The sequence below is a fragment of the Cebus imitator genome, unplaced genomic scaffold, assembly GCF_001604975.1.
Source record: "Cebus imitator isolate Cc_AM_T3 unplaced genomic scaffold, Cebus_imitator-1.0 Scaffold444, whole genome shotgun sequence".
Lineage (NCBI taxonomy): Eukaryota > Metazoa > Chordata > Mammalia > Primates > Cebidae > Cebus > Cebus imitator.
In genome coordinates this window covers 2,190,846-2,207,725 of record NW_016107759.1, presented here as the reverse complement: position 1 = coordinate 2,207,725, position 16,880 = coordinate 2,190,846, and the positions used below count along the sequence as shown (strand labels likewise).

Sequence of the window (16,880 nt, the reverse complement as noted above, 5' to 3'; positions counted from 1 at the left end):
AAAAAAAAAAAAAAAGAAAAAAAAAAGTGGAAAATATTTTTAAATGATGATGAAAATGCAACATATCAAAAATTTTCAGATGCTACTGAGGCAGTGTTGTTTAGAGGGAAATATATAGCTTTTAAAAACTTACATTTGAAAAGAAAAGGGGGCTCAAAATTACCTGTTTCCAATTGAAAAGACAGGAGAAAAAGAGAAAATTAAACCCAGATTATGTAGAAGAGAATAAATGAAAAATGTAGGGAGAGAAAATAATGTAATGAGAAACAAAAAGAAAATTGAGAAAAGCCAAAATGCTAAAAAGCAAAAAGTTATTTTAAAAGATTAGTAAAATTGATAGATTACATTGATAAACCATTAAATGACAAAACATTAATTGCAAGATCATTAAAAAACGAAAATTTACTATCATTAGTAAGGAAATAACTGCTATAGTTACACAATCTAGACTTATAAAAATGATAATAATAAAATAGCATATATAAATAAATTGGACAATTTAGGTAAAATGGACTTATTTCTTAAAAAAATACAACTTACCAAAACTCACAAAATGAAACTGAAAAATTTGAATAACCATATATCTATTCATGAAATTGAATTTGAAATCAAAAGCATTCCCAAAAAGAACTCTAGATTCTATCAAACAATGAAGAAGAAAATAATCTCAATCTTTTAGAAAATAGAGAAGGAAGCACTTCCCAACTCATTTTAAGGGCAGCACAACCCAAATACCAAAACCTGGAAAAGGTATGACAACAGGAAATTACAGACTAATGTTCCTCATGGGCATAGACATAAAGGTCTTTAACAAAACACAATTTGGGGAGTGGACTTATCTGGAGGTTCCAGCATGGCTTTGTTCATATGTCTGTGCCTTGGCATGGATTCAGCCTGGTTTCAAGGTAGTGAGGCATCTTGAAACCAGGCTGGTGGCTTGGGGCTCCCAAAGAAATCAAGATACCTGGACCCTTTTCACAAGATGGTGCCAAAAGCAAAGAAGGAAGCTCCTGCCCCTCCTAAAGCTGAAGCCAAAGTGAAGGCTTTAAAGGCCAAGAAGGCAGTGTTAAAATGTGTCCACAGCCACAAAAAAAAAAAAGGAGATCCACAGGTCACCCACCTTCCGGCAGCCCAAGACACTGCGACTCTGAGGCAGCCCAAATATCCTCAGAAGAGCACCCCCAGGAGAACAAGCTTGACCATTATGCTATCATCAAGTTTCCATCTACCATGAAGAAGACAGAAGACAACAACACACCTGGGTTCATTGTGGATGTTAAAGCCAACAAGCACCAGATCAAAAAGGCTGTGAAGAAGCTCTATGACATTGATGTGGCCAAGGTCAACACCCTGATTCAGCCTGATGGAGAGAAGGCATATGTTCAACTGGCTCCTGATTACAATGCTTTGAATGTTGCCAACAAAATTGGGATCATCTAAATTGAGTCCAGCTGGCTAATTCTAAATATATGTATATCGTTTCATCATTAAAAAAAAAAAAAAAGAAAGAAAGAAATCAAGATACCAGAAGCCTTCTACCCAACCTCCATCACTTGTGTTGCATCCTCTCACTCAAGCAACACACTAAGGCCAGCCAAGATAAAAGGGAATTAAGGGCCACCTCTCAGTGGGGAAAGTAGCCAAGAATTTGCAGCTATCTTTTATTTACTGTATTATCCAAGATATGAAAGCATATGTCCAGACACAGGCCACATAGAAGAACATTTATAGCCGCTTTATTCATAGGCATCCTTACACGGGAACAATCCAAATGTCTGTCAACAGAAGAATAGATATATTCCTTTTGTTGAATGCCACTATGCAATGAACAAGAATGAGCTAATGCATGTAACAACATGGTTGAACCTCAAAAACATGTTGCATGGATGAAGCAAACGATGAAAAGACCATATGATTCCATTTACATGAAAAGGAAGAAGAAGCAAAACTATTCTAAAATACAGGACAGTTGGTTGTCTGAGAGCAAAAGAGGGACTCATCAAAGGGGACATGGGGCATTTCTATGGTGATGGAATGTTCTGTGTCTTGATTAGGGTGAGATTACACATTTGTCAAAACTCATCAAACTGTACACTTAAGAACAAGATACTTTACATAAATTTTGCCTCAATTTTTTAAAAGGGATACTCTTACCTTGTTGGCAAGACAGTAGCAATAGCATGAGTACAATTTCAGTAACTGGAAACTGAGTGAAGAGCAAGATAGTGAACATACTGAGGCTATGACCGTTGATCATATTCAGTAAATAGTATTTGCTGAATATTTACCACAGGCTGGCTACTTTGCTAGGTGTCTTTACATTTTTCTCAATCCTTACAACAACTTTTTGAATTAAGTAATATCTGTCTTGCAGGTGAGGAAAGATTTGGAAAGGTGAAATAAGTAGCTCAAAGTCACAAAACCTGTAAGTGACAGAGTCTAGACTGAAACCCAGCCATGATTAGTTTATAACCATTGTCTGCCCACAGGGACACACACAAAACCCTGCAGACCTCATATAGGCATCTGGCGTGTGTCTCTGATTTCTTAAAAGTTGGACACTAGGTTGTGAGAGAATAGAAACCTTCATTGTAGAAGATTATGATGGATTTCTTAATATCACACAAAAAGCCACAATTCATTTAATTCCAAAAAAAATGGAAAGCATGTTTGAGAAAGGTTTCAACATTAGCAGACTAGTAAGAATTAGTTCCTTTCCTCACTTAGATAACAATTAAAATCACTCTCTCTGGAGGTGGAAGGCCTGAGCTTGACTCCTGGCTCTGCTACTTTTGGCTGCGTGGTCTCAGGGAAGTTTCTTAACTTCTCAGCACTGTCCTAAAATAGCTGTTGAAAGCATCCTCAGAGTTAATAGGTAGAAGAGCTGTGAAGGGCCCCTGACATTTAGTAAGTGTTCCAAAAATTGTTTACTTTTTCTACTCAGGGCATTTCTTGTAACTGACTTAAAACCAAAAATGAGTCAATCATTACTTTGCCAGTGTGACATGGTAGATGTGTTTTAGGTTAATCCTTACAGGAAACTTCCAGAGTACATGCTATTACCCCCAGTGTTCAAGTTCATATAGTTATAAAGCTTCTGACAAAGCTGATATTTGAACAAATATCTTCTTGACTCCAAAGCCTGCGCTTTTTCCCAGTAGAGAGCCAAGGGCAGTGATAAAAGGGATTCACCTTACACCTTTCAGGAGTAAAACCAGTTATTTTCTTCCAGGTTTGAATCTCTATTTACTGACTTGGAACTGAGGCAGGTAGAGCTGGGCATCTCCAGCTTTGGGGTGTCTGTCACCACCATGGAGGATGTCTTCATAAGGTAAGCACGTATAAAACTGTAAGACTCTGAGCTTCTTAGGGTCAGAAGCGATTTTAAAGGTCATCTCTCTAAACATTGCTTGATGCTTGAATCTTTTCTGTAGCAACCTCACTGAATGGCCTTCCAGCCTCTGACTTGTACTTCCAGTAACAGGAATACCTGAATCTCGGCTCACTGCAACCTCTGCATCCCAGGTTCAAGCAATTCTCTTGCCTCAGACACCGGAGTAGCTGGGACTATGGGCGCCTGGCACCACACCTGACTAATTTTTGCATATTTAGTAGAGACAAGGTTTCACCATGTTGTCCAGGCTGGTCTCAAATTCCCAACCTCAAGCCGTCTGCCTTCCTCAGGCAACAGATATATTGCTGAATAATATCATTTGACAATCATAATTTTAGCAGAAATGTCTAGGAATGAAAAACAGAAAAAGATATTGTATCATTTGAGATGGTTTAGCCTGCAAATAACAGATAATCCCAACTCAGCAGGTTTAAACAATAAAGAAGATTTATTATTTTATTTAAAAAGAATTCCCCAGATGGGGCAGCTCGAGGGTTTGCAGATTCAGCCACCAAATAGTCTTAGTATCATGAAGCAGGCACACAGGCTCAATTCTAGGTCAGCTTTGATGGAACACTGAAGGTATACTACCTGGGAGGCTGCGCCCGGCTAGAGAATGGTGATGAGAAAAGGTACTTTATCCAGTAGGGCAATCTTTGTCTTTTAACTGGAACACCTAGTCTATTTACAAGTATTTATAATATATTCAAATTTATATCTGTTACTTTATTTGATATTTTCTACCAGTCTTTCCAGTCTACGTAAATTTAAACAAAAAAATTTTTTTGGAGACAGAGTCTCAATCTGTTGTCTAGAGTGAAGTGCAGTGGTGAGATGTCAGCTCACTGTAACCTCTGCCTCTTGGGTTCAGGTGATTCTTCTGCCTCAGCCTCCTGAGTAGCTGGAACTACAGGCATGTGCCACCATGCCTGGCTAATTTTTATTTATTTATTTTTATGTATTTATTTATTTTTGAGACAAAGTCTTCCTCTGTCGCCCAGGCTGGAGTGCGGTGGTGCCATCTCAGCTCACTGCAGCCTCTGCATCCCAGGTTCAAGCAATTCTCCTGCCTCAGCTTCCCGAGTAGCTGGTAGCTGGAACTTCAGGTGCCTGGCACCACACCCAACTAATTTTTATATTTTTAGTAGGGACGATATTTCACCATTTTGGCCAGGCTGGTCTCAAACTCCCAGCCTGTGATTTGTGACCTCAAGTGATTTGCCTGCCTTGACCTCCCAAAGTGCCTGGGATTACAGGTAATTTTTGTATTCTTAGTAGAGTTGGGGATTCTCCATGTTGACCAGACTGGTCTCGAGCTCCTGACCTCTAGGGATCCACCCACCTCAGCCTCCCAAAGTGCTGGGATTACAGGCATGAGCCACTGTACCTGGCCTTTAAACAAATTTTATTGATACATAATGTGCGTATGTATGGAATACATGTGATATTTTGATACATGCATATTTGACTTGAGATTTGATTGGTGTCTGCCTATAGACATCTTCCATGAGTTTAGGCTCCCCAGCCAGGTGCAGTGGTTCATGTCTCTAATCCCAGCACTTTGAGAGGCCGAGGTGGATGGATCACGAGGTCAGGAGTTCAAGACCAGCCTGACCAACATGGTGGAACCCCGTCTCTACTAAAAATACAAAAATTAGCCGGGCATGGTGTCATGCACCTGTAATACCAGCTACTTGGGAGGTTAAGGCAGGAGAATCACTTGAACCCAAGAGGCGGAGGTTGTGGGAGCTGAGAGTGTGGCATTGCACTCCAGCCTGGGTGACAGAGCAAGTCTCAAAGAAAAAAAAAAGAATCCCTGGCTATTGTTATCTCTTCACACAGGGCCTCTGCTCAAACATCTCCTCTCGTTCTGGAACTCCAATTAGACATATTAGATCTGATCAACTCTACTATGTGAACTTTTGAACTTTTGTTTTGTTTTGAGATGGAGTCTCACACCATTGCCCAGGCTGGAGTGCAGCGGTGAAATCTCTGCTCACTGCAAACTCCACTTCCCAGATTCAAGTGATTCTCCTGCCTCAGCCTCCCAAGTAGCTGGGATTACACGACCTGCTACCACACCCCGCTAATTTTTTGTATTTTTAGTAGAGATGGGGTTTCACTATGTTGGCCAAGCTGGTCTTGAACTCCTAACCTCGTGATCCACCTGCCTCGGCCTCCCAAAATGCTGGTATTATAGTCGTGAGCCACCATGCCCAGCTGAATTTTAACTTTTTAAATATTTTCCAACTCTCTGTCTCTCTGAGTTGCACTCTACACAATATCTCCTGATCCACATCCATGTCTTTGATTCTCTCTACAGGTGTTTCTGATCTTCAGCTAAATACTTCCATTGAGAGTATTTTATGGGTTTTTTTTCGTTTTTTTTTTTGTAGAGACGAGGTCTCATTATGACCTTGAACTCCTAGGCTCAAGTGATCTCCTGCCTTAGCCTCCCAAAGTGCTGAGATTACAGGCATGAGCCACTGGACACAGCTAGTTTTTAAAATGCTTACATTTTTATTGAAGTATAACATACATACCAAAAGGTGTGCAATCATTAAACCTGCAGCTCAGTTTTCATTTTTGAGTTTTTGAAATTTTGTTGTTTTTGTTATTTTGAGACAGAATCTTGCTCTGTTGCCCAGGCTGGAGTGCAGAGGTGTGATCTTGGCTCACTGCAACCTCTGCCTTCCAGTTTCAAGCAATTCTCCTGCCTCAGCCTCACAAGTAACTGGGATTACAGGCGTGTGCCACCATGCCCAGCTAGTTTCTGTATCTTTAGTAGAGAAGGGGTTTCACCATGTTGGCCAGGCTGGTCCTGAACTCCTGACCTCAGGCGATCCGCCCACCTTGGCCTGCCAAAATGGTTGGATTACAGGCATGAGCCACTGTCCTGGGCCAAGTTGTTGAAATTTTTATATATTCTAGATATAATTATTTTGTCAAATATGTGTTTTATCTATATTTTCTTCCATTATGTGCCTTGCTTCTTTATATTCTTAGGGATAGCTTTTTTTTTTTTTTTTGAGACACCGTCTCACTCTGTCACCCAGGCTGGAGTGCAGTGGCCCAATCTTGGCTCACCGCGACCTCCACTGACTGGCCTGGGTTCAAGTGATTCTCCTGTCTTAGCCTCCCACATAGTTGTGATTACAAACATGTGCTACCATGCCTGGCTAATTTTTTTTATTTTTAGTAAAGACAGAGTTTCACCATGTTGGCCAGGCTGGTCTCAAACTCCTGACCTCAAGTGATCCACCTGCCTTGGCCTCTGGGATTACAGGCATGAACCACTGCACCCAGCTTAGTGGTAGCTTTTGATTAGAAGTTTTTCATTTTTATAAAGGCTAATTTCTAAATTTTTTTTTTTGAGACGGAGTCTCAGTCTGTTGCTAGGCTGGAATGCAGTGGCGCAGTCTCGGCTCCCTGCAACCTCCGTCTCCTGGGTTCAAGGGATTCCCCTGCCTCAGCTTCTGGAGTAGCTGAGACTACAGGTGCGTGCCACCACACCCGGTTAATTTTTGTATTTTAGTGGAGATGGGGTTTCACCATCTTGGCCAGGCTGGTCTCAAACTCCTGACATCAGGTCATCCGCCCGCCTCAGCCTCCCAAAGTGCTGCAATTACAGGTGTGAACCACCATGCTCAGCCCCTAAATTTTTTTGTTACTGTGCTCTGTATTCTTTCTAAAAAATATGCCCCTACCCTTAGATCACAAAGTTATGCTCCTGCCTTTTATTCAAGGAATTTTATCATTTTAGCTTTTACATAGTCCTGTAACACATTTTCTATTAATTTTGGGGTATGGCTGTGTGTGTGTGTGTGTGTGTGTATGTGTGTGTGTGTACGTGCAAGACAAGGTCTCACTCTGTCACCCAGGCTGGAGTGCAGTGGTGTGATCACAGCTCACTGCAGCCTCCACCTCCTGGGCTTAAGCGTTCCTCCCACCTCAGCTTCCCAAGTAGCTGGGACTAAGGCACACACCACCACCCCCAGCTAAGTTTTTTATATTTTGTAGAGACAGAGCCTTGCTATATTGCCCAGGCTGATCTGGAACTCCTGGGCTCAAGCAACCTTCTCACCTCGCCTTTCCAAAGTGTTGGGATTATAGGCGTGAGCCATGGTGCCTAGACTTGTGTACAGTTTGATAAGAGGTTAAGTGGAAAAACATACACTGTTTTTTTTCTGCTCTCACATCACAGCAGTCAACACAGAAGACTCCTGTGATTACAATGTGTGGGAATTTCCCCCTAACAACAGGCAAGCAATCAGTTCTGCAGCAGACACCAGCTGCATGTCCTCCAATTCAGTTCTCAAGTATTTGGAGATAGCATCAGACCCCACAGATTGAAGGCTACATCTCACAAGACTTCCCACTTGCAGTGTCAATCACAAGCCCTGGGTTGTTTCACCTATCCATTTTTTTTTTCTTTCAATTGAGGAGGCCTCACTATGTTGCTCAGGCTAGTCTCTGTCTTTTGAGCTGGGCTTAAGTGATCCTCCTGCCTCAGCCTCCTGAGTTGCTGGGATTACAGGTGTTAGCTATTAAACACTTCCTGTGCTTCTGACTGACCAGCTGTAAACTAGGGATCCTACTACCCACTCCTTAGGTACAATGAATTTGCTAAAGTGGCTCACAGAACTCAGGGAAACCCATTTCCCAGTTTACTACAAGGATATTACAAAGAATAGAGAAGAAGAGACACATAGGGGAAGGTATATGGGAAGGGGCATGAAGCCTTGGTGGCCTCCCCGGGTGTGACACCCTCCAGGAACCTTCAACTGTTCACCTATCTGGAAGCTCCTCTTGGGCCTTTTATGGGGACTTCATTGGATAGGCATGACTGAAGCATGGACAACTGTGTAGACATGAGACTGGTCAAAAAGAGCGCTGTGTAATACTAGCAGTCTGCCTGGGGCAACCCAGCAAGCCCTGCTTGTTCAGATCCTTCCTGGCCTCTCTGCAGTACTCCTTTCCCCAGGGTATGGGATAGTACACCTTCTAAAATGGTGGGGCGGTCTCATGACCTGCAGTCAGACGAGATAATTCTTTAAGGCCAGCTCCAAGACAGAAAGATGGGGGAAGATTATATTTTTAGTTTCTGTGGCCTGCCTTGGGGAGAAATAATAGCTATGGGAGTTATTAGCCAGGAACTATGAAAGAAAACATTTTTTATTGACCCCTGTGACAGAATGATGTCACCACCTCAACCCCTGTGATCTGTTGTTTTATCACAGGGCTTGAGGCTCATTTTCTTCTATGTAAGTAGCCAGATGAGACAGACTATTTGTTGCAAAGACTTTTTTTTCCACGTTGAGTTGTTCTGATGCCTTCACCAAAAATCAGTTGACTGTACGTCTCTACATTCCCTCTTCTGTTTCATTGATCTGTTTGTCTCTCCTGTGCCAGTACTACACTGCTGAGATTCCTGTGGCTTTGTAGTATGTCTTGAAGTCAGGTAGTATATAGTTCTTCCAGCTTTGTTCTATTTCTTGAAGATTGTTTTGGATACTGTAGATCCTTCACATTATCATGTAAATTTTAAAATAAACGTGTCTATTTCTTTGAGGCAGCCGTGAGCTGTGATCACCACTGAAATCCAGCCTGGGCAACAAAGTGAGATCCAATCTCTATTTTTTTTAAGAGTGTGTGTGCGTGTACACACACACAATATACGATATATACATATATATGATCATCTATACTTATATATACACTGTAAATGTATATATAGTATCTATATACACACAAGTGCATATATATGTAGCATGTATATATAATGTGTGTATATATACACATATTGGTATATATAGTTTACATACATTTAGTATATATAGTTTACATACATTTACATACATACACACACTAACTGTATGTAAACTATATATACTAATATGTGTGTATATATATACACATATATATATTAGTGTATATATACTATATGTACTGTACATACATACACACACACATTGTTTAAGTTAACTCAATACTTGGAACTTATTTAAGACTATACTGGCCAGCTTATAGCCAGTATATACTACACACACACACACACACACACACACACACACACACACACACATATATTATATATGTGTGTTTCAATGTTTATGGTTATGTTAGATGGTTATATAATAATATGATATCCTTGATTATGCTGTTAAACCTGGATAGCATAAATATGATATATATATATAGATCAGAATGAAGCATACTTCATTCTGAACTCAGAATCCCTTGGCCTATCCATTGATTGTTTACCAATCCGTGGCCTAGAGTCTCAGCAGGGCTGTGTTTTATAATTTTCAGTTTTGCTAATGAAATAGATATTAAATGATACATCATTTTGTTTTAATTTGCACGTGGACTCTTTTAGGGAAAATGACAACAATCTATTCATACTGGCATTACCTCAGTTATTTGGAAAGTTATTGGTTTGTTAACTCAGTACTTAGGACTTATTAAGACCTTGCTAGCCTGTTATAGCCAGTATCTACTTGCTACCCATTATGTATAATCTAGATACAGCTTTTATTCTTCTTTATTCTTATCCTAACTTATTTTTTTTTCAAATACCATATTACTTTCATTCTTCACATTCAAATGAAATGTGCTGTGGTTTTGAGAGTTTCTATTTGTTTTTGCTTTTGGTTTGGTTTAGGGTTTGTATGTTGGCAGATGCCAGTACAGCTATCATCCCAAACATCAGACGTCCCTCTATCCATCCCCAGCCCCTGCTTAGCAGAATTCCTGTTGACAGAATTAAACAACTTCATTCAAGGATCTTCTCAGTGCAGACTGGGCTGCCAATCAAACCAAACACTGGGGTAAGTCACAAGTTCCAAATGCATGCAAGAAAACACATAATGGTTTAATTCTTGGAAATACACTCTCTTTCTGTCAATAAGTTACGTCAGCCTTTTATAGAAGCTTAAGAAAAAATATGCACATTCTAGGTATAAAAGATTGGCCGTGCCAGTTTGAGCACTATCACAGTCTCTGCTGTAGTTCAAAGGCAAAGGGTGATGGTCTGGACAGGAATAACCCAGTATAGGAAAGGATCATAAAAGATTATAAGAGAGGTTTTGGCCATTCCTCTGACCAGGAAGAAGACAGAATAAAAGTGCTAAATCTGCTGGCCAGAAAGCGTATATCTTTCACTGTGAAACAAGTCATGTATCGCTTGGAATTTAAAACTTTTAAAAATATATCTTTATTAAATGTATGGACAACCTGTAATATTCCTTTAATGTTGAAAAAAGGATATTGTGCTGGGCATGGTGGCTCACACCTGTAATCCCAGCACTTTGGGAGGCTAAGGTGAGTGGATCATCTGAGGTCAGGAATGCAAGACCGGCCTGGGCAACATGGTGAAACCCTGTCTAAACAAAAAAACAAATAAATAAATAGCTGGGCATGGTGGTGGGTGCCTGTAATCCCAGCTGCTCAGGAGGCTGAGGCAAGAGAATCACTTGAACCCCGGAGGCGGAGGTCACAGTGACAGTGAGCGGAGGCTCCAGCCTGGGCAACAAGAGCAAGACTCTGTCTTAAAAAAAAGAAAAAGAATATTGATGTGCATTTTATGAAGTGTTCTTGATTAGCTATACACAAGTATTAATGTAAAATAAAACTGACTTTCGTGGATTAGTCAAGATAGTAACTTATTGTTTTATAACCTTGAATCACACAATTACAGGGAAGCTGTCATCCACTGACTCTCCAAGTTGGGAAAGGTCTTGGAGTCAACTAGGTCAGCCACCTGTCTCATACAGGAGGCAAAACAAGACCCCATCTCTAAAAAAGATTTAAAAAATTAGCCAGACATGGTGGTGCACACCTGTAGTCCCAGCTACTAGGGAGGCTGAGGCAGAAGGATTGCTTGAGCCCAGGAGGTCAAGGCTGCAGTGAGCCAAGATCATACCACTGCCCTCCAGCCTGGGTAACAGAGTGAGACCCCATCCCAAAAAAGAAAAAAATCTTAAGTTCAAAGAGTTTTAACTTGAAGCAAATTTTGAACATATTGAAAAGTTAGTTATACGTAGTATTAGGGAGTGCAAGTGGGCAGGAGCCAGGGGCCACTTCAGTGTCTCCAGCTTCCATCTGTGACCATGTTAATGCTGTGTTTCTCTTTTGTTTTTTTTTTTATTGTAGTTCAGTCTTCTCTGCCAACAATTTTATGCCATGCTCCTGAAAAAGGCCACATATTCTTGGCGCAACTGGATGTTGATGTTATCAATACAGATCGTGGTCCCTCTGGTGATCACCATGTTAAGCCTCATGTTCTTCAACTTCAAAGAAAGAATCACGGAAAATGTCCCATTGGAGCTGACTCTGAAAACATATGGTCAGACCATTGTTCCTTTCTTTATTTCTCAGAATTCCAGGCTGGATCCTCAACTTTCAGAACGCTTTGCAAATATGCTTACGGCTGAGGGACAGATTCCTCTGGAGGTTCTGGGTAAGTACCAGGCCCAGGAAAATGGGGCATGAAACCACCCTATTGTTGTTTTTATTGAAGCCATGTGCTGCTGGGCCGCATGGTGCTCTCTGAAGTTAGAAATAAATAGAAATCTCAGAAAACCATATCTCAAACCTCAAATGACAGGAAAGGTAGAGTCCCTAGAAATAAGACCAAGTATGTGCCTTTCTAGGAATGAAAGCATGCCCCAAAATAAAATTGTAGGGGTTTTGGGTGTGTGTGTGTGTGTGTGTGTGTGTGTGTGTGTGTGTGATGGAGTCTTGCTCTGATGCCCAGGCTGGAGTGCAATGGTGTGATCACGGCTCACTGCAACCTCCGCTTCCTGGGTTCAAGCAGTTCTTCTGCCTCAGCCTCCCAAGTAGCTAGTACTACAGGTGACCGACACCACACCCAACTAATTTTTGTATTTTCAGTAGAAATGGGGTTTCACCATATTGACCAGGCTGGTCTTGAACTCCTGACCTCATGATTCACCCACCTCAGCCTCCCAAAGTGCTGCGATTACAGGTGTGAGCCACCATGACTGGATGAGATCTCCACTTCTTTCAAGAGAGTTTATGCATGACGTGGTGACAGACATAAAGAAAATTAGGCAAATGAGAAAAGGAGAACATTATTAACTTCAAGGGGAAAGTTGTACAACAAAACATACTACTTGCTTCAGTTGTAATAATTTTTACTTAGTCATAATAATGTCAAAACTGACTATTGTTTTAGCCAAAATTATGATGTAACTCTAGTGAGAGGAAGGTAAGGGGAAATCTGTAGGGCTGTACGAGAGGATGGTGGTAAGAGAACAAAATCCTTGCTTCCATTGTGAGACATCATCAGCTCAATGTGCTGTTTAGCAACGTGGAGAAACAGCCGGTAAAAGATGTGAAAGGGGTTGCTTCTGGTGAATGGGCATTGGGGAGGATCAGGGCTAGGGAAGAGCACAGCTGTTTCTTGTATAACTATTTGAATTTAAAAATTATATTCATGCATTATTTTGATTAACATTTTAAAATAATTACTTTTTTAAAAGAAAGATTTCAAGTGCAGAACATGATGTGTCAAAATAGTTGGCATCATAACACCCTGCCTCTCTAGGCCCTGGTTTCTTCATATTCCAAATGGGGAGAATGACAGACCTCACCTCGCAGCATCGTTGGGTGATTTCCTGAGTGCTTGTCAAGCGCTTTGCACAGGTGCACCATGTGAGCACTCAGCCAGTGGCACTGGCACTGTTGTTTTTGTCATTGTGATTGAAGGTCCCTTCAGCACTAAAGAGTTTAGATTTCTGGACTCTAGGTGGGTTGTATATTTGAATTTGACTTGGCACCGTATGCTTAGAATACAACAAACAGCATCATTACCAGCCCTCAAGGAGATCTTATGCATAAATGACAGCTACAACACAAAGTGACAGTGACTGCAGTTGGAATGCTGTGGAATTACACGAACATGTGTCAGCCGTGGAGGGTCAGAGTAGGCTCCCGAGTGAGAGCCCAAGGTATGAGTAGGCGTTGACTGATGGAAGGGAAAAGTAACCCAGAGACCATTCCGAACAACAAGAGGAGCATTTGTAAGCATGGGGCACTGTAAATCCTTAGGTTTGGCTGGAGCTAAGCATAGTGATGGGCTGAATTTGGATAGCGATGGGCTCTGTACCTCGTGCAGGAATTTGGCTTTTGTTGTGAGGGCAGTGGAGAGCCACTGCAAGTTGTTTGGTGGGGTGCATTATGGCCAAATGTGTCCTTTCAATCAGACTGGAGGTACCAGATAGAATACAAATCTGGCCGGGTACAGTGTCTCATGCCTGTAATCCTAGAAGTTCGGGAAGCTGAGGTGGGTAGATCACTTAAGGCCAGGAGTTCAAGACCAGCCTGGCCAAAATGGTGAAACCCCCATCTCTACTAAAAATACAAAAATTAGCCAGGCGTGCTGGCACGTGCCTATGGTCCCAGTTATTTGGGAGGCTGAGGCAGAAGAATCAATTGAACCTGGGAGGCAGAGGCTGCAGTAAGCCAAGATCCTGCCACTGCTCTCCAGCCTGGGCAACAGGTAAGACTCTGTTTCCAAAAAAAAGAAGGCAAGATCTTCACTGGGGGTTACATAAGCCAGGTACAGATGATGAGATCCAGACCCAGTCAAGACAGTGGGAAGGAGAGAAGCAGACAATTTGAAGAAACTTAAAAGGTTAATAGAGCCAGGCACAGTGGCTTATACCTGTAATCTCAACACTTTGGGAGGCTGAGGCAGGAGGATCACTTCAGTCCAGGAGGTCAGGTCTGCAGTGAGCGATGATCACATCACTGCCCTCCAGCCTAGGGAACAGAGAAAGGCTCCTTCTCTAAAAATATGAATAAATAAATAAAATAAAGGAAAAATGGACAATACTCCAAAATTGACTGGAATTCCAGGGCAGGGTGTGGTGAGAGGAGGCCTGCTTTCAGAGGTGGGTGGGGGTTAGCGATGAAATACCTAGGAGAAGCAGCAGGTTGCCAGAGACCGATGGTGAGTTCTCCCCACCCCACTGGGCCTGGTGTGATGCTTGTTCTTACTGCCTGGTGGATATTTTGCTCCCTTCTAGGTTCTGTAGAAGAGTTCCTATTGAAAAAATCAAAAGAGGAACCTGGGGACTTTGATAAGCTCTACTTAGTGGCAGCTTCCTTTGAAGACGTGGGAAATCACACCATAGTGACAGCGCTGTTCAACAACCAGGCGTACCATGCTTCTGCCCTGGCTCTGGCACTGGTGGACAATTTTCTCTTCAAGTTGCTTTCTGGTGCCGGGGCTTCCATTACCGTATCCAACCACCCTCAACCTCCGACATTTGTGAAGGAGGAGGAGAATTTGTGGTATCAGTATGTGTGAATTTTCTTCTCTCCATCTACACCTCTGTAGGTCTCCACCGTTTTCCACCTATTTCTGCCTGTCTTTGCTTCTTGTTTTAATTGCAAATTGTTATTTGGAAGATGGTTGCTATTAGCAGTTCCACTTACTCTGCTACATCTCACCTTATGTCCTGTCTTTTACAGGGGCCCTAAAGGACATTACCTTGTTATCAACTTGCTTTTTGGATTAGCTTTCCTGTCTAGCTCTTTTTCCATGTTGACAGTTAGAGAGAGGCTTGTTAAGGCCAAGCATGTCCAGTTTATCAGTGGAGCTTATGTGGCCATTTTCTGGCTCTCCGCTCTGCTGTGGGACCTCATCTCCTTCCTCATCCCCAGTCTGCTGCTGTTGGTGAGTGCTGGAGGGTGCCAGGATCCTTCAGCTGCATATGGTCGAGGGTTTCTCCTGGGGACCCCTGCATAGAGCCAGAACCAACTGGGAAGCCTAGGTTGGCAATTCTGCCCCCAGTGGGGACCCAGGGTGTGAGATCTTCGTCATCACTGACCCTTGGTAGAAGACTCAAGTTCCCAGCTTTGTTAGGAGCAGAGGGACCTGCTTTGGGGTCTCTATGTGGCCCCCTCAAGAGTTTCTTCTTCAAGCTAGTAAGGAGCAGTACTTTGGGGACATATGTTTATTGTCCAGAAATACCTCACCAGGGTACTGACGGGCTGAAGTACTTAATTGTGGCCCCCTGGTTATTTTATGCAGAATGGACCACTTCATGCTTTGTTCTGCCTGTGTTTTGTGAGCATCTCCGAGCCCCTTATCGCACTACACTGCACCACTGATTTCCAGGGCAGCTCCCGGAGAACAGGGTTTAGGGCTTGCTCATCTCTGCATGTGCAGATGAGTAGAAGGGAAGTGCCCACTCAGTATTGCTAACACCTTACTTTTAAAATTGAGATTCTGATATTCTTTCTCCAGTGTTTAGGATTGACTGTTAATGACTTTTCCAAATTCTTCCCCTGCCCCTCCTAAGGTGGTGTTTTTATACTATCGTGAGGAAGCTTATACACACAATGAAAATGTCCTGGCTGTTATCCTGCTGTTAATGCTCTATGGCTCCGCTATCATCCCCTTCGTCTACTTGGTCAGCTTCTCTTTCAATAACGCGGGCAACACCTGTGTCAAGCTGATCATCATGCTCACCTTCCTCAGCATCTGCCCCTTCATCCTTGTCTCAGTCACAGGTGAACAAGGTGAGGACTGCACAGCACACAGCACATATAGCTTTGATTTTCCCTCCCGCAGTCTCCAAAGTTGTACCCAGGAAACTGCATGTCTACTAAAGACCTGTGAGGGAGTATCCACAGCCGCTGTTGCCTGAAGAGTCCCCAGTGTGAATGTCCCAAACACACATCTCCAGGAGAATGGATGATTACTACTCACAAATTTAAAAAGGGACCTGCAGTCGCATGGATGGATATCAAAGACAATGTTGAGCAAAAGAGTGAACACTGTATGATGCCACTAATGAAGTCCACAGACAGGCAAAACTAGTCCTGGAGATGGAACCAGAAAAGTGTTTGCCTCGGGGTTGGGGAGAGGGAGATTGGCTAAAAAGAGACTAGGGAACTCTCTAGAGTGATGGAAATGATCTTTATCTTGACTGAGGTGTTGGTTACATGGGCTTATAGATTTTTCAAAATTCATCAAATTGTCTACTTATGATCTATGCACGTCATTGAAATATATAATTCCTCAGCAAAAAAGATAATAAGTAAATGGCAGGGGCACGACCTCAACCTTGGCAAAATAAACTTTCTAAATTAACTGAGACCTGTCATATTTTCTGGGTTCACAGAGCCAAGGCTGACAGGCTGCTCGGTGAGTGTGCAGTTAGAGTGAAGGAAGCTGCAAGTGAGTGCCATTCAGGCCTGGCACCTCAGGCCTCGTGCCGCCCTTTGTGTTTGTGCCACCGTGCCTATGAGTCAGGCTGGATAGGCATGCTGATATTTTACCTCAGTTACATTCTTTCCCATTTGCATTTATCCGAACACCTCCTTCACATAGACTTTGGGTTTTGTTTTGTTTTGTTTTTCTTAAAAATGAATTAACAGCTTCCCTCTACTTTTTTTTTTTTTTTTTTTTTTTTTTTTTTTTTTTTTTTTTTTTTTTTTTTTTTTTTTT

At 42.1% G+C, this 16,880-nt stretch overlaps 1 protein-coding gene across 1 annotated transcript in view; it reads left to right on the top strand.

Annotated features, from left to right (window-relative positions):
- Positions 1 to 16,880, top strand: part of LOC108290826 (ATP-binding cassette sub-family A member 17-like) — a 124,074-nt gene that overhangs the window by 74,914 nt on the left and 32,280 nt on the right. The window contains exons 16-21 of the mRNA XM_037732299.1: positions 3,233 to 3,331; positions 10,059 to 10,224; positions 11,549 to 11,855; positions 14,449 to 14,722; positions 14,897 to 15,101; positions 15,730 to 15,949. Of these exons, the coding sequence (XP_037588227.1) occupies positions 3,233 to 3,331; positions 10,059 to 10,224; positions 11,549 to 11,855; positions 14,449 to 14,722; positions 14,897 to 15,101; positions 15,730 to 15,949 (1,271 nt within the window). The remainder of the gene's footprint in view (positions 1 to 3,232; positions 3,332 to 10,058; positions 10,225 to 11,548; positions 11,856 to 14,448; positions 14,723 to 14,896; positions 15,102 to 15,729; positions 15,950 to 16,880) is intronic.